Below are 20,535 nucleotides of genomic sequence, written 5' to 3'. Positions count from 1 at the left end.
GCCGTCTGTCGCCATTACACTTGACGGAGGGCGTGGTGAATAGCAAGGGCTTGGGGCATGTGGTTGGATTTTGGGTTTTTCCTTGCAGGACTGTGCTGAACCTGCAGCATTGGGAAGCTCTTGGCCTCTGCCCTTTCTCTGAAACGTGCCTCTTCTGCCTGGATGGCTTGGTCATTCTTTCCTCATCCATAACCTTGAATAGCTTCACCAAGATCCATGCTAGTGTCAATATTTTATATTAATTTTTCCTGGGATATGGTGCTCTTGATTTTTTTGAATTAGGGTATAATTTGCATAGCTAAAATGCCCAACTCTTAAGCACACGGCTTGACTGTTTACATGTTTACACTCTTGCTAATCCACCCAGGTCACAGCATGGAACTTTCCAGAGCTTCTCTTACCCTTCCTTTCCCCTCCCCAAGCTGATGGGTATGCTAGCTTCTGGAGGGCCCCGTCTGCCATCGGGCCTCTCCGGGGTGGATTCATCCGCCCGCCTTCCGCCTTCCTGACACTCCTCTTGCTAGCGGTCACCCCATGTGGTTCCAAATGTCCGTTGGCCCCTTCCGGGCCGGTGTGTGGTTTCCGATTCTGAGTGTTTGCTTTGACCCCATTTTTATTGTTGGGGTTGTGTACTTCTCATGCCGTTTTCCCATCCCAAACCTGTGGTGTCTTTTCTGAGTGAGAACACCCTTGTGGCTACAAGAGCCCCAGAGTAGGAAGCCCAGCATTGGTGTGGCAAGGTTGGGTTCCCTAAGAGCCAAGCGGCCTCCCCACCTCAGCGCCCTTCCCAAACTCCTGCTTACACATCAGGACCCACTGGCAGTGCTGTTCGAGTCACTGGTCCCTGGTCTCTGCTTCTAATGAGGCCTGCATGTGCTGCTTTCCAGCACCTGGCAGGCGGTGCCCACTGTGCCTGTGTGTTTCTCCCCTTTCATGAACTCCCAGGGCAGCCCCTGTGGCGCTCTGTCCATCTTTGGGGGTGTCCCTGGTGCCCAGCACAGCAGGAGTGAATGTCCTGGGCCAGTTCTGCCTGACTGCAGAGCATGGAGATGCCAGTCAGCGCTGGTCAGGCCAGCTGCTGGGTCTTGTTGTGCCCGCCGCTTCCTGCCACCCTTGCATTTTCTCCTCTTAGGGCCACTGGTGTGTCTCACCTGGAACCTTCTCACCAACAGCCCATCTATTACTTCACAGATCCTGCCATGCAGGAGCCGTGCACAGCTTGGCTGAGGTCTCTGCCAGGGTCTCCTGGGGCTGCCATTCAGCTGTCCTGGGCTCCAATCTCCTGTGGAGCTTGAGGTCCTTCCCCGACCATTCAGGCTGTGGAAGGATTTCCATCCTGCGGCTGTGGGGGTCAGGCCCTCAGCCTCCAGGGGTAACTCAGAGGCCTGCTCCTTCTGTCAGGAGACTGGGAGTCCTTCCTTTCCGTGTCACCTGTGTCCTGGCTCCGTGTCCACTTGCTTCAGTTGACCCACGGCCTCTTCTCTGAACAATGGTCCTCTTTCTCTGAGTTCTTTTTATTTTGTTTGGTTTGGTTTGGTTGGTTTGTTTTGAGACAGGGTCTCACTCTGTCACCTAAGCTGGAGTGCAATGGCGTGATCTCGGCTCACCCCAATCTCCACCTCCCGGGGTCAAGTGATTCTCCTGCCTCAGCCTCCCAAGTACCTGGGATTACAGGTGGACACCACAACACCCGGCTAATTTTTGTATTTTTAGTAGAGACGGGATTTCACCATGTTGGCCAGGCTGGTCTCAAACCCCTGACCTCAAGTGATCCACCTGCCTCAGCCTCCCAAAGTGCTGGGATTACAGGCGTGAGCCACTGTGCCTGGCCCAGCTCTCTTTGTTTTTAAGGGGTGCCTTGGTAATTTCTTCATCATACTTTTTTTTTCAGGGTAGCAGGTAAGGGACTCAGTGGATAGGCTCATGGAGACAGTCCTTGAAGGCCTGGTATTCTAAGACGCGGCTACTTTATTTATTTATTTTTTTGAGACGGAGTCTTGCTCTGGAGTGCAGTGGCGAAATCTTACTGCATCCTCCACCTCCTGGGTTCAACCGATTCTCCTGCCCCAGCCTCCCGAGTAGCTGGGACTAACGCAATCACCACTACGCCTGGCTAATTTTTTTTTTTTTTTTTTTTTTTTTTTTTTGCGGAGACTGGGTTTCACTATGTTTGCCAGGCTGGTCTCGAACTCCTGACCTGAAGTGATCCTCTTGCCTCGACCTCCCGTAGTTCTGTGATTACACGCGTAAGCTCCCTCGCCAGCCTAGACTCGGCTACTTTTGGATCAAGAAATCCAGAAGTTTCTAGACTGTGAACTTGCTCTTTACCATGGACATTCACCACCTGCAACTTCCCCGGGGTTCTCTGTCTCGCCCCACACTGTGAGGACCCCCTTACCAAACAGAATTCCAGGGTGCTGGCTCTTCGCGGGATCTGGGCTATTCGCCGGCGTCCTGAGTTGCTTGGGTTCACTCCCCCACCCTCGTGTCCCTGCCTGAGTCCTGCCTTGTGTTTTCGATTCTGTTTGTCAGGGGCCCTAGCGTGGGGCTTCTCTGTGGGAGAGCAGGAGGGAAGCGGTGAGGGGCGATTCCGGAGGAGGCAGAGCCCCAGGTGTCCGTGGGAAGCTCCAAGGCCGGGCCACGGGACGGCCACCCTGGGCTGTGACACAGTCCAGCATCTTCGCTAAGGCACCTGCTGGAGGCTCCGCCTGGGTCCCAGGACCCTGACTGCGCCGGGCGGCTGCCAGCGAGGAGGCGGGGCCGAGGCGGGGGCGGGGAAGGAGGAGCGGGGGTCTGTCTGATGGGCGGGGCTTCTGGATGGGCGGGGCTGCCGACTCTGAGGTCCGAGCCGGGCTCCCGGCGGAGGAAGCTGACGACTCCTAGAGGCTCAGTGCGCGAGCCCGAAGTTGGGCCTGGAAAGGGGGCACCGCCTTCCCGGTTCTGGTGGATGGGGAGTGAGGGGAAGGACAAAAGCGGCACAGGGAATAGCATGACACGGGCCCGGGGCAGGGCGCATTTGGAAAGGGGCGAGGAGAGAACAGTGGCCTCCGGCGCGGCGGCAGTGGGCCTGGAGAGGCAGTCGGGCCCCGTCGCGAAGAGCCTCCGCCCGGCGTAAGGAGCCGGGACTGTCTAGGAGGCAGTGGAGGCTCCGGAAAGCCAAGCGCCTCCCGCCCAGGCTCGCGTGCTTGGAGTACCGGAGACTGCAGAGCAAGCACGACGTTCCACCGGGATGCGGAGGGGAACGGTTATTTGTACTTCTACATCATCTCTTTTGGGGGTGTATGTGTGTGGGGGTGTGTGTGTGGTGTTGTTTTGCGACAGAATCTCTGTCACCCAGGCTGGAGTGCAGTGCTGATCTCGGCTCACTGCAGCCTCTGCCTCCTGGGCTCAAGTGATCCCCCCGCCTCAGCCTCCCGAGTACCTGAGACCACAGGCGCCTGCCACCACGCCCGGCTAATTTAAAAAAAAAATTTTTTACGTCTACACAGCGGTCTGTGTTGCTCAGGCTGGTCTGAAACTCCTGGACTCAAACCATCCTGCCTCCTCGGCCTCCCGAAGTGCTGGGATTACATTCATGAGCCACTGCGCCCACCCGGTCTAAGTGTTTTATTTATTTATTTATATTTATTTATTTTTTTGAGACAGAATCTTGTTCTGTCACCCAGGCGGGAGTGCAGTGGCGCAATCTCAGCTCACTGCAAGCTCCGCCTCCCGGGTTCACGCCATTCTCCTGCCTCAGCCTCCCGAGTAGCTGAGACTACAGGCACCCGCCACCACGCCCGGCTAATTTTTTTTGTATTTTTAGTACAGACGGGGTCTCACCGTGTTAGCCAGGATGGTCTCGATCTCCTGACCTCGTGATCTGCCCGCCTCGGCCTCCCAAAGTGCTGGGATTACAGGAGTGAGCCACCGCGCCGGGTCAAGTGTTTTACTTTTTATGTTTTACAAAAGCTTCTAATTTGTTACAAATAAACGTGCAGCATGTGGTGGGAGTGTTCAGGTGTTTACTGGTGCAGTGCGCAGGGAACGCGGTTCCAGGCGCGAGATGTGGAGGCCCAGAGGCAGAAGCCCCGTGGCGGCAGCGCGCGCAGGCGCGCAGGGGACTGTCGGAGGAGCAGGCGGGGACCTGGGCTCCCAGGGCTGTGCCCCCCCCGCCCCAGGTCCAGTTCCAGGGGCGCGTCTGGCCCTTTGTTGCTGTCTTATTAGGGTTCTTTCATGGGGGTCGGTTCTTAATTCTTTTTTTTCTCCCCAGAGAGGGTCTACTTGTTGTAAGAGGGAAGAGTCCACACCGCAGCAGTACACTTTGCACACATGATGAAAAGCGTCACTTTTGCAGCATTCCAGCTGGAGATGCGTGACCTTCAGTCTGCGGCGGGCGGCAGGGCGAGAGGCTTGGACAGGAGGTGCATCTTGCCCGGGGAAGGCTGAACGAATGAGAGCTCGGTCCCTGGTGAGAAAGAGCCCAGAGCATGCGAGAGGCGGGCAGCAAAGGCTTCTCTGCAGCGGAGACGCGAGGGCGGCGACCTGCAGGGAGGCGGGGGCAGCGCCTGGGGCGCTCCAAGCTCTCGACCCCAAGGAAGCCCACGCTCGGGACCTGCGTGCTGCCACAGCCCCGGGGGCCTAGAGGGGCCCGTGCGCCGAGCGGAGGACCCGGGACAACCGCGGGGCGCTGCGGGGAACGGAAGGGAACGCGCGTGGTCTCCCCACCGCGGGCCTTCGACGCCTCCTGACACGTACTGCGGGCGCCCGGGTCCGGTCCTCAGTTGGTTCGAGCCGAATCCCGACGCGCCAACGGCTCGACCTTGCCCGCCACGAGGCGAGGCTTCCTGCCCGGCAGGAAGGACTCGGCTGGCGCCTGCGGGCAACCGTAGAGCTGAAGGCGCCGCGGCTGGGCCGTCCCGCTCTCCGGGGCCGCCGAGCGCACTGTCCTCCCGCGGCCCAGAGCGTCACCGGAAGTGCCTGGGGGGCGGGCCAGACGTGGGGAATGCGGCGCTTCCGGCGCGCGGCGGGGCGGGGACTGTAGCGGGTGCAGTCCAGCTGTCCTGGATGCCGCGGCGACGGCTCTTCTTGCTCTGGCGTCGATTCGGGAGGGTCAAGGAGCGGCGGAGGGAACGGGGCTGGCACCGCCGTCCTGGCCGGCGCGTCCTGCACTCCCCTTGCAGCGCAGGCCTCAGCCGCTCTCGGGCGCGGCGTGGAGGAGGCGGCCCTGCAGGTGCATTCCCGGGGTGCCGACGCATGCGGGGCTTCCTGTGAGCTGAGTTCCCCCCGCGCGTCTTTAGGCCTTTGTAAGTTGTCAAATTTCCCACTGGCCCAGTTAATCGAGCCTCCTCCCAGCTGTGAACAGGAGAGCCTGTTACCTAATTCTTGCCGGTAAGGTACTTTCAAAAATCTGCTTCGAGACTAAAGAATTGCACTTTAAATACCTTTTTGCAAAATAGGCGGGGTCTCGCTTTGTTTCCCAGGCTGGCCACCTACTCCTGGGCTCAAGCGATCCTCCCGCTCAGCCTCTCTGGCAGGCGGGATTACAGGCGGCTTAAATTAAATTTACTAATTAATTACTTTTTATTTACTTATTTTTTTAAGACAGGGTCTCCTTCTATCGCCCAGCTGGAGTGCAGTGGCGAAATCTCAGTTCACCCCAGCCTAGACCTGGGCTCAGGCAATCCTCCCACCTCAGCCTCCCTAGTAGCTGGGACTACAGACGACTACCATCACACCTGGCTAATTTTTTTTTTTTTGTAGAGACGGGGTCTCACTATGTTGTCCAGGCTGGTCAGGAACTCCTGTACTCAGTCCTCCATCCCGAGCCTCTTGAAGTGCTAGGATTGCAAGTGTGAGCCACAGCATCCAGCCAAATTACACTTCTTTTTTTTTTTTTTTTTTTTTTTTGGCGGAGTCTCGCTCTGTGGCCCAGGCTGGAGTGCAGTGGCCGGATCTCAGCTCACTGCAAGCTCCGCCTCCCGGGTTCACGCCATTCTCCTGCCTCAGCCTCCCGAGTAGCTGGGACTACAGGCGCCCGCTACCTCGCCCGGCTAGATTTTTGTATTTTTTAGTAGAGACGGGGTTTCACCGTGTTAGCCAGGATGGTCTCGATCTCCTGACCTTGTGATCCGCCCGTCTCGGCCTCCCAAAGTGCTGGGATTACAGGCTTGAGCCACCGCGCCCGGCCCAAATTACACTTCTTAATTGCACTTGAGGTGAGACCCCCCAAAAAATGTATTGCTTACTGGTTTTTCTTCTTGGTGAATTACATATTCATGATCTTTGCCAATTGTCCTTCGTTTCTTATTAATATATAGAGGTCTTTATCAGATAGGGATGAATCTTTGCATTGCACGTATTTCCCCTTTTTGGTTTTTGTTTTTTTACATTAAATTTTTTTATGTAGTTAAATTTGTCAGACATCTGATGTCAGGCTTAGAAAAATCATTCCTCAGTCCAAAACTTTACCATTCAAATAATTTGTTCTTTTTTTCTGGTTTAACATTTTTGTATTCAAATCCTTACAACTACCAAGAAAATTTTAAAATCCATGGGAATTTCTCTAGCTATTTGAAGACTGCTGGAGGGCGTGAGCTTGCTCAGCATGGAGCTAGGAAGCTGTGGCCATGCCCACCTGTGCTCTGTGTCAGCCCTGGGTCGAGGGGAACCGACAGAGCCTGGACCAGAGTTCCCGGGCATCCCGCAGAACACCGCTTCTGGGAGTGACTGTTGAGCCAGGACCTTGATTGCCAGTGACAGGGGTGGGCCCACCTGGGTGTTGCAGCTCCCGCAGGGCCTATTCTGACCGTCTCCTCTGAAGGCATTCTGACCTCACTGCCCCGGCCCCTGTACCTAGCCCTGGCTGCGATTTATTTTCCTTTTCTTTTACCTCAGCAGAAATTGTTCTGACTGCTGGCGTTCTGCAAGGTGGAGCCAGGAGGAGAGCCCCCAGGTGCCAAGGAGAGCAGTACCCTGATGGAGGCCCTTGCAGGTGAGGGGACACGTCCACAGTCGGGCCCAGAGTTCCAGGGCAGGAATTGAACAGGAATACAGGAAAAACACCATGTCTCGGTCACTGGCGCAGAGCATATACTGTGTCCTCAGGCACAGGGTGAGGGAGGGAGGTAAACGCAGGCCCATCAGATCTCCTGGGCATCTGTTTGGTGACTGTCTTTGCCAGTGAACTGAGAGCTTTTGGTTAGAAAGTCTGGCAGCCCCAGGCTCTGCCTCTGGGAAGGTCTGGCTCAGTGCTTCTCAGCCTTGGCACTGTGGCTGTTTTGGAATGGATGAGTCTTTGTTGAGGGGCCATCGTGTGCATTGTGGGAGGTTCAGCAGCACCCTCGCCTCTGCCTACTTGCTGTCAGTAGCGCCCCCTCCCAGTTGTGACAACCATAAACATCTCCACACATTGTCAAATGTGCCCTTGGGACAGAATCACCCACAAGAGAACACTGTTTTATGTTTTGGGGCCACCCTGAGAGTGTGTCACAGCGACGGGCGGGAGGTGGGGTGGGTAGTGCAGGCCCTGCTATGGGGTCTGGGATTGCCTCCATTGGAAAGGCATCCTCAGGGCCTGCAAGCTGGATCCAGTAGAGCTCCACCGTGTATGTGGCCCTTTCTCATTGTAGTTTTGGTTCTTTTTCCTCATAAGCAATACCTTTGAGTCAGTTCTTGAACTTCCAAGTCTGCAAACCACACAAGACTAGGGCTGGCCTCTGCCAAGGGGCTTCTGTTCTGCGCACCACCCTGAGCCTCTCCCACGCCCTGGCTGCTCAGTGTCATGGGTCTGCAAGGGCAGAGAGAGGTGGGGACTGTTGACAGCAGCCTGCTCTCATCTGCCCTGGAACATCCCTGCCCCACCCCCACCTCCACAGGAGTTTCCATCACATCTGCACCCTCCACATTCTTGAAAGGTGCAGCCGGGACTCAGCCGCTTCTCTTCCGTTGCCACAGCAGACTGCCTGCAGGCAGAGAAGTCCCACTCAGTTGCTGTGCTGGCCTCGGGGACTCCCGTCCCCCCACTGCCGCTCCTGGCTGAGCCCTCCTGCCTCCTATGCAGGCCGAGGTCAGTAGCCAGCTTTCTCACGTCCCAGGGTTTCATCCCTACCCCTTAAGCCTTTTTTCTAAATGGCCACATGGTCTGTCCCTGTGAGCCGGAGGAACCAAATCTAACCAGTGGCTTCACTGCCAAACAAGGACCACTGATAATGCAGCCTGGTCGGGGCTGCTCAGCCTGGTCAGCACCACCGCCCAGCCACATGGGTTGCTGCTTCCAGCTCTTAGTCCAGATTTCTTTTTTTTTTTTTTTTTAAGACAAAGTCTTGCTCTGTCACCAGGCTGGAGTGCAGTGACACAAGCTCACTGCAGCCTCCACCTCCTGGGTTCAAGCGATTCTTCTGCCTCAGCCTCTCAAGTAGCTGGGACTACAGGTGTGCGCCACCACGCCCGGATAATTTTTGTATTTTTAGTAGAGACGGGGTTTCACCATGTTAGCCAGGATGGTCTTCATCTCTTGACGTCGTGATCTGCCCGCCTTGGCCTCCCAAAGTGCTGGGATGACAGGCGTGAGCCACCATAACCGGCCTCTTGGTCCGGATTCTGAGTGAGGACACTCCTGTTTGCACGTAACAGAAGCTCCTAGAGTTTGGTGTTTGGGGGGAGTTGTTAAGGAGGCCACGTTGTCTCAGGGAGTCCAAGGTGAAAGGAATGAGCTGGGGCCATGGCTGGGTATGGTGGCTCACACCTGTAATCCCAGCACTTCAGGAGACCGAGGTGGGAGGAGGGTTGAACCCAGGAGTTCAAGAGCAGCCTGGGTAACACACTGACACACTGTCTCTACAAAAAATTTTAAAACTAGCCTGGTGTGGTGGTGCTCACCTGGAGTCCCACCTACTTGGGAGGCAGAGGGAAGATCACGTGAGCCGTGAGGCTGCAGTGAGCCACGATGGCACCACTGCCCTCCAGCCTGGGTGATAGAGCAAGACCCTGGCTCACAAAAAAGGGAGGAGGGACAGACAGAAGGCAGAGCTGGGCCGTGGGCTCTGTTGGGTGCCACCATCCCCACGCCTCCTGCAGCGTCTGCCTCGCTCCTGTCCTGGCTTGCTGCCGGCAGTCTCCAGCCTCTTTTGCTTTCCCAGCTGCCCTGCAGAGTAAGGCAGTGCCCAGAGCCTGCATTTGTGTCCCCAGGACTGGGTGGGCTGAGACTGGAGGTTTAGCCCCACTTCTAGCCCCATTTAGCCTCGTTTCTGTATGTGTGTGTATTTATTTATTTATTTATTTAGAGATGGAGTCTCACTCTGTCACCCAGGCTGGAGTGCAGTGGCGCGATCTCAGCTCACTGCAAGCTCTGCCTCCCGGGTTCACGCCATTCTCCTGCCTCAGCCTCGTGAGTGAGTAGCTGGGACTACAGGCGCCCGCCACCACGCCCAGCAATTTTTTTATGTGTTTAGTAGAGACGGGGTTTCACCATGTTAGCCAGGATGGTCTCGATCTCCTGACCTTGTGATCTGCCCGTCTCGGCCTCCCAAAGTGCTGGGATTACAGGCTTGAGCCACCGCACCCAGGCTTCTGTTTGTATATTTTTTAAATTCTATTTTTTTTAAGAGACAGGATCTCACTGTGTTGGCCAGGCTGGTCTCAAATTCCAAGTCTCAAGTGGTCCTCCTGCCTCAGCCTCCCAAAGTGCGGGGATTACAGGTGTGAGTCACCACGCCCAGCCCCACAGCCCGGTTTCTAGAGTGGCAGTGCAGGACTCTCATCCACCTCATAACCACAGGGGTTAAGAAGGTGGGGAGGAGAAAAAACTAGGCGGGCAAAATCAAAGGTGTCTTTGGAACACTGATGTCACCATCACCGTCATTGTCCTGTCGTCACCACGATTGCCAGAGCCACCCTCGACTCACATTCTCTTGCATCTAAAATCGTTGCTGTCCGGCCTGTTTTTCAGTTGTGAAGGCTGCTTTCCTGGCGCAGGCCCCAAGTGGCAGCCGATCAGCTGAGGTGCAGGCAGCTCGGAGTACGGAGCCTGCACCAGAGCCAGGCGCTCCCGAGGGAGAGGGCCACAGAGCGGGGCCTCCCCGGGCGCTGGGGTCTCTTGGCCTTTGTGAAAACGAGGAAGCCAGAGAGAGGCCCAGAGGTTCCCCTCGAGGTCCGGTCATTTCTGAGAAAACTGGAGGACAGAGTGGCCGCGAGTCAGACGTCCCTCCGAACTTAGGCCCGGGAGCAGAGGGCAGGGGCGGCTGGAAGGGGCGGCCTTTCCCGTGCAGCGCCTGTGGCCGCAGCTTCAAGTGCTCCTCGGACGCCGCGAAGCACCGGAGCATCCACTCCGGGGAGAAGCCGTACGAGTGCAGCGACTGCGGGAAGGCCTTCATCCACAGCTCGCACGTGGTCCGACACCAGCGGGCGCACAGCGGGGAGAGGCCCTATGCGTGCGCCGAGTGCGGCAAGGCCTTCAGCCAGAGCTTCAACCTCCTCCGGCACCAGCGCGTGCACACGGGCGAGAAGCCCTACGCGTGCGCCGACTGTGGCAAGGCTTTCGGCCAGAGGTCGGACGCCGCCAAGCACCGCCGCACCCACACCGGGGAGAGGCTGTACGCGTGCGGCGAGTGCGGGAAGCGCTTCCTGCACAGCTCCAACGTGGTCCGGCACCGGCGGACCCACCACGGGGAGAACCCGTACGAGTGCCGGGAGTGCGGCCAGGCCTTCAGCCAGAGCTCCAACCTCCTCCAGCACCAGCGCGTGCACACGGGGGAGCGGCCCTTCGCCTGCCAGGACTGCGGCCGCGCCTTCAGCCGCAGCTCCTTCCTCCGCGAGCACCGCCGCATCCACACCGGGGAGAAGCCCCACGAGTGCGTCCACTGCGGGCGCGCGTTCCGGGCGCTGTCGGGCTTCTTCCGGCACCAGCGGCTCCACACGGGCGAGAAGCCGTTCCGCTGCACCGAGTGCGGCCGCGCCTTTCGCCTGAGCTTCCACCTCATCCAGCACCAGCGGGTGCACGGCGCCGAGTGAGCCGGGGCTGCCGCTGAAGAGATGCCAGTGGCCTGGTGGGCGTCAGGCCGAGGCCGGGTGAGTCCTGTCCGCACCATGCACGGTGAGGAAGTAACAACCGGCTGCCCGCCTGGTTCTCGGGCTGCAGAAGCCTCGCCCGGCCTGCATCTGCCTTGGCTCCGGAGCAGTCAGGAGAGACAGGGCTCGGCGAAGGTGAGCGCTGCCCATGGGAGGCGATTCCCAGAGGCGGGGAGGTCTCAGGGGTCTGTCCCGGGCCGGCCACCCGCTGCTGAGGCGCCTCCCCTCCCGCGGTCAGCTGCAGCGAAGGGCTCATCTGCTGGGGTGTAGTGGCCGGTGATTGAATGGGTCATTCCTACGCAGCCAGGCCTCCATCTAAACCCTGCATGAGACGAGGGGCTGAGGGTCTCGAGCTTCAGGTTGGTCAAGGCGGGGTGGGGGGTGGTGCAGTTAGGAAGGGGGCCTCACGCCCTCCCCCCGTACCTTGCTGGCAAGCAGTTCATCTATGTCTTTCAACGCCTTTTCACAGCTGTTTGCTATGGTCCCGAGTTCTGTGTGCTTAGAAAATTATGGAACTTGGCCGGACGCGGTGGCTCCTGCTTGTAATCCCAGCACTTCGGGAGGCCGAGGCGGGCGGATCACGCAGTCAAGAGATCGAGACCATCCTGACCAACATGGTGAAACCCTGTCTCTACTAAAAATACAAAAATTAGCTGGGCGTGGTGGCGCGCGCCTGTAATCCCAGCTACTCGGGAGTCTGGGGCAGAAGAATCGCTTGAACCCGGGAGGCGGAGCTTGCAGTGAGCCGAGATTTCCCCACTGCACTCCAGCCTGGGCGACAGAGCGAGACTCCATCTCAAAAAACAAACAAAAATTACGGAACCTGAGAAGGGGGTCGTAGGGACCCCAGGGCCCACTGTCTGCACTTGGCATCTGAAGTGGGGGTGGTCTTGTGGGACTGACCCCTTACCCTGTGGGTTCTGCACTAACTCCGGGCAGTTGGTGTCAGAATCAAGTTAAATCGAAGGACATCTCGTTGGTGTCTGAGAGTTGGAGAGCTGGTTGGTATGGAGGGAAAGGCTCACAGCACATGATGTCAGAAGTGTTCTGTGGGTAGAGGAATCGTTTTGTCTTTGAGACTGTTATGAGTATGTACAAATGTTATTTCCTGTAAAATATTTTCATTCTTTAAAATGTTATTTCCGAGATAGAAAAGTAGAAGTGTCTCTTTGGGGAACGTTTTTGGGTGCGTATAGTAAAGCACTGTCACCATGAATTAAGCCAGGTGGGCTTTGAGTTTCTTGGGATGACTGAGGGAAACGTGAGCCGCCCGCTGGCCGTGAGCCCTGGGGCGTGGTTGCAGGATTCGCCCATCCTGGTCTGGCTGTGGCTTGGGACCACCTCCTGCAGTTCTCTGCCCCAGGTAAGGACTGATTGGGGATAATTCTGGGTCCTGAGCTGGCTGCAGCTTCCAAGACAGTCGCTTTGAGGGCTCTTGTTGGCACCCACTTCATTAAAATGCATGAGCTTAGGGTTGTGCAGCCTGTAGGGGCAGGGGTGCTCTCAGAATGGATTTGGTGGCCCCACCGTTCATTAAGGTCCTGACTCCTGGGCCAGTGGTGAGGTGGGAAGATGAGCCTGTGTCTCCCGTGCTGAGCCGAGACCCTCAGGCCAGCTGAAGGTGACCTTCCAGGTACCAGTAGAGGTCAAAGCAACTGCTCTCCGAAGTTTACCCAGCTTAGCCTCATCCCTGCTCATAAGTCAGGCATTCAGCTTGCAGTCAAAGATCCCCAAGCACACAAGGAGAGTCAGCTGACTGAGGGCCAACAGAAACAGCAGGCAGCTGCTCTCAACCACAAAGAAAGGCAGATCCTGAAACTGTCATCATACAGGTGAGAGGACAGTTATGTGTCAGGCGCAGTGACGGTGATGAGAAAGCTGTAGGATACATATTGTCACCTGTGAATAGGCAGGACTTCTTAAAGAACTTTTGGAAATGAAAAATAGGCTATGGCCGGGCGCGGTGGCTCAAGCCTGTAATCCCAGCACTTTGGGAGGCCGAGACGGGCGGATCACGAGGTCAGGAGATCGAGACCATCCTGGCTAACACCGTGAAACCCCGTCTCTACTAAAAATACAAAAAACTAGCCGGGCGAGGTGGCGGGCGCCTGTAGTCCCAGCTACTCCGGAGGCTGAGGCAGGAGAATGGCGTAAACCCGGGAGGCGGAGCTTGCAGTGAGCTGAGATCCGGCCACTGCACTCCAGCCCGGGCTACAGAGCAAGACTCCGTCTCAAAAAAAAAAAAAAAAAAAAAAAAAAAAAAAAAAAAAAGAAAAATAGGCTAGACGCAGTGGCTCATGCCTATAATCCCAACACTTTGGGAGGCCTAGGAGGGAGGATCAGTTGAGCCCAGGAGTTCAAGACCAGCCTAGGCAACATAGTGCTGGGCATGGTGGCTCACGCCTGTAAGCCCAGCACTTTGGCAGGCTGAGGCAGTGGATCACCTGAGGTCAGGAGTTTGAGACTATCCTGGCCAACACGGCAAAACCCCATTTCTACTAAAAATACAAAATTAGCTGGGCCTAGTGGCCCATACCTGTAATCCCAGCTACTCAGGAGGCTGAGGCAGGAGAATCCCTTGAACCTGGGAGGCAGAAGCTGCAGTGAGCCGAGATCACACCATTGTACTCCAGCCTGGGCAAAAAGAGCAAAACTCCATCTTAAAAAAAAAAAAAAAGGAAAATGATCTGAGTGATGGTCTTAGATATAAAATGGAATGGCAAGCAAAATTATGAATATATATGTATGTATAAAAGAATAATGTCAACTAAAATTCTGGACAACAATAGCATGTAAATTAGAAGGGACAGAAATGCTCTAAGACCCTCCTGTTATTGGGAAGCGGGTGTAAGACAGTGTTTAATTTGACTTTGATAAGTTAAATGTGCATAGTGTAATTTAATGTTAATTACTAAAAGAGTGTAACCAGTCTATACATCTCTAATCCAATAAAAAGAATAATTTAAAATTAATTTAAAATATAGTCCCAGCTACTTGGGAGACTGAGGCAGGAGGATCTCAGTTTGGATCCTCAGACAAGGAGTTTGAGGCAGCAGTGAGCTATGATTGTGCTGCTGTACTCCAGACTGGACAACAAGTGAGATCCTATAAAATAAATACATGAAACGAACACAAACTTCTGTCAATTAAAAAATAAGAAAAGAAAAATCAGGCTGGGCCTGAGCGCTGTGGCTCATACCTGTAATCCCAACACTTTGGAGGCCAAGGTGGGTGGATTGCTTAAGCCTAGGAGTTCGAAACCAGCCTGGGCAACATAGGGAGAACCTGTCTCTACAAAAAAATACAAAAAGTAAGCTGGGCATGGTGGAGCATGCCTGTAGTTCCAACCACCCAGGAGGCTGAGGTGAGAGGATCACCCAAGCCTGGAAGCTCAAGACTGCAGTGAGTTGTAGTCACGCCACTACACTCCAGCCTGGGCAACAGAGTGAGACCCTCTCTCAAAAAAAAAAAAAAAAAATCAGAAACAAACTGGGCAAATTAAGATGACAGAAACAAAACTAAATGTGTCCCTAACCACAGTAAGCTGTATGGAATTTCTGGTTAACAGGTAAAGGTTAGGGCCAGGCACAGTGGCTCAGGCCCGTGATCCCACACTTCGGGAGGCTGAGGCGGGTGGATCACCTGAGGTCAGAGGTTCAAGACCAGCCTGGCCAACATGGTGACACCCCATCTCTACTAAAAATACAAAAATTAGCCGGTTGTGGTGGCGCATGCCTGTAATCCCAGCTACTCGGAAGGCTGAGACAGGAGAACGGCTTGAACCTGGGAGGCAGAGGTTGCAGTGAGCCAAGATCGCGCCACTGCACTCCAGCTTGGGTGACACAGTGAGACTCTGTCTCACACACACACACAGGTAAAGGCTAGGAGGAAAATCCATGACCCAGAGTCACACACATGAACACACACAGGAGGGAGGCGTGAGTCAACCAAGGGGAGGAAAGGCACGCTCAGGTGCCTCAGAGGTGAGAGGCAGTCATGTGCCATGTGAAGCCCAGAACATTGTTTTAAAAAGGAAACTCGGCCGGGCACGGTGGCTCACGCCTGTAATCCCAGCACTTTGGGAGGCCGAGACGGGCGGATCACGAGGTCAGGAGATCGAGACCATCCTGGCTAACCCAGTGAAACCCCGTCTCTACTAAAAATACAAAAAACTAGCCAGGCGAGGTGGCGGGCGCCTGTAGTCCCAGCTACTCCGGAGGCTGAGGCAGGAGAATGGCGTAAACCCGGGAGGCGGAGCTTGCAGTGACCTGAGATGTGCCACTGCACTCTAGCCCAGGCGACAGAGCGAGACTCCGTCTCAAAAAAAAAAAAAAAAAAAAAAAAGAAACAAAAATAACGATGGGCCAGGTGCAGTGGCTCACGCCTGTAATCCCAACACTTTGGGAGGCACAGGCGGGCAATCACTTGAAATCAGGAATTCAAGACCAGCCTGGCCAACGTGACAAAACTCCATTTCTATTAATTATACAAAAATTAGCCAAGTGTGGTGGTGTGCGCCTGTAATCCCAACTACTTGGGAGGTTGAGGCACAAGAATCACTTGAACCTGGGAGGCGGAGGCTGCAGTGAGCCGAGATCCCGCCACTGATTCCAGCCTGGGTATCACTCAGACTCAGTGAGACTCCACCTCAAAAAAAATTAAAAAAAAATTAAAATGATGTCTTAGAAATGGAAATGTGATAGGCAAAATTAAATTAGCAAGAAGGTGGAAAGTGGAGAAAATCTGTTTGAAAGAATGAAAAGATAAGAAGGTGGGTGATAGGATAGATTAAGACCAACAGGAATTCCAAGGGGGGGAAAAGCAAAAACAGAAGATGGTGGGAATGAAGTTTAGAGAAATAATTTTCCCCCAGAACCGAGAAACATGAATCTCCAGAGTAAAAGCGCTTACCGATATCCCACACAAAGATGGAAGAAATTACCTACATCCAGGCATGACGTGAAACATCGGACAGTCCGGGACATACAGACGATCCGAGAGCGCAGATCACACAGAGGCTGAGAAATAAATCCCTTCCCAAGGGCAAATTGGAAGTTAGAAAACATCGGAACAATGCTTCGAAAATTACGAGTGAAAATCATTTGCAACCTAGGATTTTATACCTACCCAAGTGGTCAGTCAAGTGTGACAGTATGACAGCATTTTCAGATATGCAAACTCTAAGTTTTAAAAATTCATTTTCATAATACATGTTTTCAGGAGCCTACTAAAGGAGGAGCTCCAAATCAAGGGAGTAAACCAAGAAAGAGGAAGAAGTGGGGCCAGCCACTGTGTTGTAATCCTAGCACTTTGGGAGGCTGAGGCGGGCAGATCACTAGGTCAGGAGTTCAAGACCAGCCTGGCCAATATGGTGAAACCCCGTCTCTACTAAAACTACAAAAATTAGTTGGGCGTGATGGTGCATGCCTGTAGTCCCAGCTACTCAGGAGGCTGAGGCAGAATTGCTGGAACCTGGGAGGCGGAAGTTGCAGTGAGCCAAGATTGCACCACTGCACTCCAGCCTGGCAACAGAGCAAGAATCCATCTGAAAAAAAAAAAAAAAAAACAAACAAAAGAAACAAAAAAAGAGGAAGAAGTGGAATCTCGTAAACGGGGTTAGTGGTGAGGCATCCCCACGTGACAGCGGAGCCCCAGGGCTGGGCAGAGAGAGCCGCGTGTCCTGGGACCGTCTGAAATTTCCCACGGTCCACTCTGGAGCCACAGTGACTTACTTTCCTTCCACCAGTAAAATATGCTCGCCACCCCCCAACTCAAGCCACCCAGAGGTCTGTCCCTGCTGCTGTCTCAGCTCAGAGGCTGTCAGCTCATGATTCTCCTCTGGTCCGGATATATGTGAGATGCCTCTTGAGGCTGCAAACTAAAGAAAAAAATCACCTGCCTCTACCCCAGCATAGGATTTTGAGACAGGGCCAGGATAAGCACAGTAATGCTCCCGTTTGAAAAAGAGAGAGTGGGGGCTCATTTATTGCAGACCCCAGTCTGTAGCACTTCTGTGACACAGTCAACGGCATGTTGCCAAGGGACCTCGTTTGGGGGCAGAGTCTGTGTCTTTTTTAGGGCCCCATTTTCCCTGGGAGTGACATTATTACCCTTTTTTCCCCCTCAGATTTTGGCTCTGCCCTTGGTGTCTCTCCTCTGTGTTTTGAGGTGTCCGACAGCCTGTATTTCTCTGTGTTTTGAGGTGTCTGACAGCCTGTATTTGAGGCTAAACAGCTGTCTCAGTTGCTCACTGCCTGTAGGAGGAGGGAACCCAAAGGCTTCATTTTCAACTGTCTCCGTCTCTTTTCATTTAAACTGATACAGCGCCCCTAAAAATCCTATGGGTTTCTGGCCAGGCACGGTGGCTCACGCCCGTATCCCAGCACTTTGTGACGCCGAGGCGGGCGGATCACGAGGTCAAGAGATTGAGACCATCCTGGCCAACATGGTGAAACCCCGTCTCTATTAAAATTACAAAATTTGGCTGGGTGTGGTGGTGGGCACCTGTAGTCCCAGCTACTCAGGAGGCTGAGGCAGGAGAATTGCTTGAACCCAGGAGGCAGAGTCTGCAGTGAGCCAAGATCGTGCCATTGCCCTCTAGCGTGGCGAAACAGCGAGATTCCATCTCAAAAAAAAAAAAATAAATCTTGTGGGAGTCTTAGATTATGTTCTCCACTAGACAAAAAATTGACTTAAACATTTGTCAGTGTTTTATCTGTTTTGTATGATGTGTTAGTATGTTGTGGGAAAACATCCTTTAGCATCTTAGAAATGCTTTTGTCTAGCTGAGAGGGTTTGTACTATATACTATCTTCTATCTTTTTATTATTTATTTTTTTAAGAGACAAGGTCTTGCTCTGTTACTTAGGCTAGAGTGCAGTGGTGCAGCCAGTTCACAGCAGCCTTGAACTCCTGGCCTCCCACCTCAGCCTCCCAAAGGGCAGGGATGACAGGTGTGAGCCACCACACCCAGCCCCAAGATAGTAAACCTTTCTGGGGCCTTAACAATGGATATGGCCACAACCTTGATTTTATCTTTATCCTGAGGCCACTTATGACTTGAATATTTTTGGGCAGTGGTGATGCACCCTGTAGTCCCAGCTGGTCAGGATGCTGAGGCAGGAGGATCCCTTGAGCAATGTAGGGAGAACCTTGTCTCTAAAAAACAAAAAGCAAATTTAAAACAATTTTTAAAAGACAATGCTTTGCTGACTGCAGAGACAACACGTGAGATGGTTTTGTTTCCCAAACCAGGTCAGGCCCCGGCTCTGTTTCCTCCAGATTCTGCCTGCAGACTAGACGATCCCTCCTTTCGTGCATTTCACCCTCACAGGCCTCACCAGTGCCACGAGGAGCGTTCGCTGAAATTTTTGCCACTCTGTCTGGAGCTCTGCTTAGCCGGATCCATTTTCTAATTTCCAAGTTACTGAAGGCAATTTTTTTTTTTTTCGAGACAAAGTCTCACTCTGTTGCCCAGGCTGGAGTGCAGTGGCGCTATCTCGGCTCACTGCAAGCTCCGCCTCCCGGGTTCACTCCATTCTCCTGCCTCAGCCTCCCGAGTAGCTGGGACTACAGGCGCCCGCCACCATGCCTGGCTAATTTTTTGTTTTTTAGTAGAGATGGAGTTTTACCATCTTAGCCAGGATGGTCTCAATCTCCTGACCTCGTGATCCACCCGCCTCGGCCTCCCAAAGTGCTGGGATTACAGGCATGAGCCACCGCGCCCGGCTTTTTTTTTTTTTGAGACAGAGTCTGGTTCTGTTTCCCAAGCTGGAGTGCAGTGGCACGATCTCGGCTCACTGCAGCCTCCGCCTCCCGGGTTCAAGTGATTCTCCTGCCTCAGCCTCCTAAGCAGCTGGGATTACAGGCGCGCACCACCATGCCCAGCTAATTTTTGTATTTTTAGTAGAGACAGGGTTTTGCCGTGTTGGCCAGGCTGGTCTTGAACTCCTGACCTCAGGTGAACCACCCACCTTGGCCTTTCAAAGTGCTGGGATTAGAGGCACGGGCCACAGCGCCCGCCCAAAGGCAGTTTTTTTTCACCCAATTTTTTCACTACTACCTAATCATGGTTTCCCCCAGGCTCTGCTAACAGTCTCCTCCTGTGTTTCCGGCCTCCAGCCCCAGACTGCACTATCAGCGCACTGCGTCTTAGGTGTTGGTTCTGCCAGCACCTGTCTTAGATGAGGCTGCTGTGTCAAAATTCCACAGACCAACTGGCTTCATAGCAGACATTTATTTCTCCCAGCTCTGCAGGCTGGGAGTCCAGCCTCCAGGTGCCACAGACCCAGTTCCTGGAGAGGGACCGCCCCTGGCTTATTTACAGCAGCCTCTTGCTCATGTGGCCGTCCCCATGCCTGCTCCTGGAGAGGAGGCTCCGGTGTCTCCTCCCATGAGGATGCTCATCTCATCGTGACGATCCCCCAGGATCTTCTCTAACCTGCTCCCCTCCCAAAGGCCCCACCTCCAACACCGTCTTACTGGGGGTTAGGACTTTCACATGTGAACTGGAGGTGGGGGGCAAATATTCAGTCCATAGCAGCCCCCACTTTGGGACCCAGTGTCTCTATTAGAACTTGCTGGGTAATGGCCCACCCAAACACCTGGTGGCTCAGAACAGCAGGGACACGGTGCTCCTGTGGCTGCAGATGCGAGGGCCCGAGTCCTGGCCTCCCCGGGACCTGTTCCTTGGCTGTGCTCGGTTGCTCGGGGCTGCTGCGGTCCTGCATCCCCCAGGAGAGCCCTTCTGAGGTCACGGTTGCAGAAGGAAGCCCTTGTGATGCAGGCAGAGAGGAGAAAATCAGTACCTAAAGCATCTGACAGAAAAGGAAAAAAAATCCAAAATAAACCATTTAGAATAGACTCAAAGGACATAACATACCTGGGACTGCACCTGAGGTGCTCACTTAGGTGATATTTAGGAAAGATGTGTAAGATTTCTACATGTAAACTTAGAGATGGGATGTTATTATTACAAATTTTTCTTAGCCAGGGTCACCCCTGCTGGAGGTAAGTGGTACAATCACAGCTCACTGCAGCCTCAGCCTCCCGGGCTCATCCTCCAGCCTTAGCCCCCGGGGGACTACCGGTGTGCACCACCATGCCCAGCTGTTTGTTTTTTTTTTCTTCCTTGTTTTGGTAGAGACAGGGTCTCACTATGTTGCCCAGGCTGGTGAGATGGAGCGTTACTCGCAGACATGTAAAAACTCAAACGATGGCGGGTGTGCCCATCCGTGAATGGAGCAGGGGGTATCGGGAAGGCGTCGGGGCTCCTGGTTACTGTCAGTCGCCTGCGAGGCCCGAGCAGCAGCCGCTCTGTTCTTGTGATCATGGCTGAGTGGCATCCACAGTGTGAGTCTCCACCCGGCCCGTTAGCCAGCTCCGGCTGCAGGGCCTTGTGCGCCCTTTTCCGTCTGGGCAGCAGTGAATGAAGTTGCTCTAAGTCCCTCCCTGCTCTTGGTGCACTTCAGAGCGGGCTCACCAGGCCAC

General features: G+C 54.3%; 3 protein-coding genes across 8 annotated transcripts in view; 2 read left to right on the top strand and 1 right to left on the bottom strand.

The window, feature by feature from the left end:
• The first annotated feature begins 4,363 nt into the window (after positions 1–4,363).
• ZNF696 (zinc finger protein 696) lies at positions 4,364–12,262 on the top strand. 5 transcript variants are annotated; one of them, XM_050801040.1, is made up of 4 exons: positions 4,364–4,450; positions 6,877–6,973; positions 9,929–11,181; positions 11,516–12,262. In XM_050801040.1, exons 2-3 carry the CDS (start codon positions 6,958–6,960, stop codon positions 10,987–10,989), a joined length of 1,077 nt encoding a protein of 358 aa, XP_050656997.1. In that variant the 5' UTR covers positions 4,364–4,450; positions 6,877–6,957; the 3' UTR covers positions 10,990–11,181; positions 11,516–12,262. The 5 variants fall into 5 exon arrangements, with proteins under 5 accessions (XP_050656997.1, XP_050656998.1, XP_050656996.1 ...); XM_050801041.1 differs by having other exon boundaries at positions 4,371–4,450; positions 6,880–6,973; XM_050801039.1 differs by lacking the exon at positions 4,364–4,450 and adding an exon at positions 5,087–5,370.
• The window catches only part of RHPN1 (rhophilin Rho GTPase binding protein 1), a 100,236-nt gene continuing 90,917 nt past the window's right edge, over positions 11,217–20,535 (top strand). Inside the window, exon 1 of the mRNA XM_050801010.1 lies at positions 11,217–11,220. The gene's annotated coding sequence lies outside the window, so the exon portion shown is untranslated. The remainder of the gene's footprint in view (positions 11,221–20,535) is intronic.
• Positions 18,822–20,535, bottom strand: part of TOP1MT (DNA topoisomerase I mitochondrial) — a 60,163-nt gene continuing 58,449 nt past the window's right edge. The window contains exon 14 of one of the 2 annotated variants that reach the window (XM_050801014.1): positions 18,822–19,862. In XM_050801014.1, coding sequence (XP_050656971.1) covers positions 19,854–19,862 — 9 coding nt within the window. In that variant the 3' untranslated portion in view covers positions 18,822–19,853. The remainder of the gene's footprint in view (positions 19,863–20,535) is intronic. The other variant, XM_050801020.1, reaches the window with a different exon arrangement.

Source organism: Macaca thibetana, chromosome 8 (genome assembly GCF_024542745.1).
Source record: "Macaca thibetana thibetana isolate TM-01 chromosome 8, ASM2454274v1, whole genome shotgun sequence".
Classification (NCBI taxonomy): domain Eukaryota; kingdom Metazoa; phylum Chordata; class Mammalia; order Primates; family Cercopithecidae; genus Macaca; species Macaca thibetana.
The sequence above is the reverse complement of the archived record's forward strand: the minus strand, read 5'-3'. Positions and strand labels throughout refer to the sequence as shown.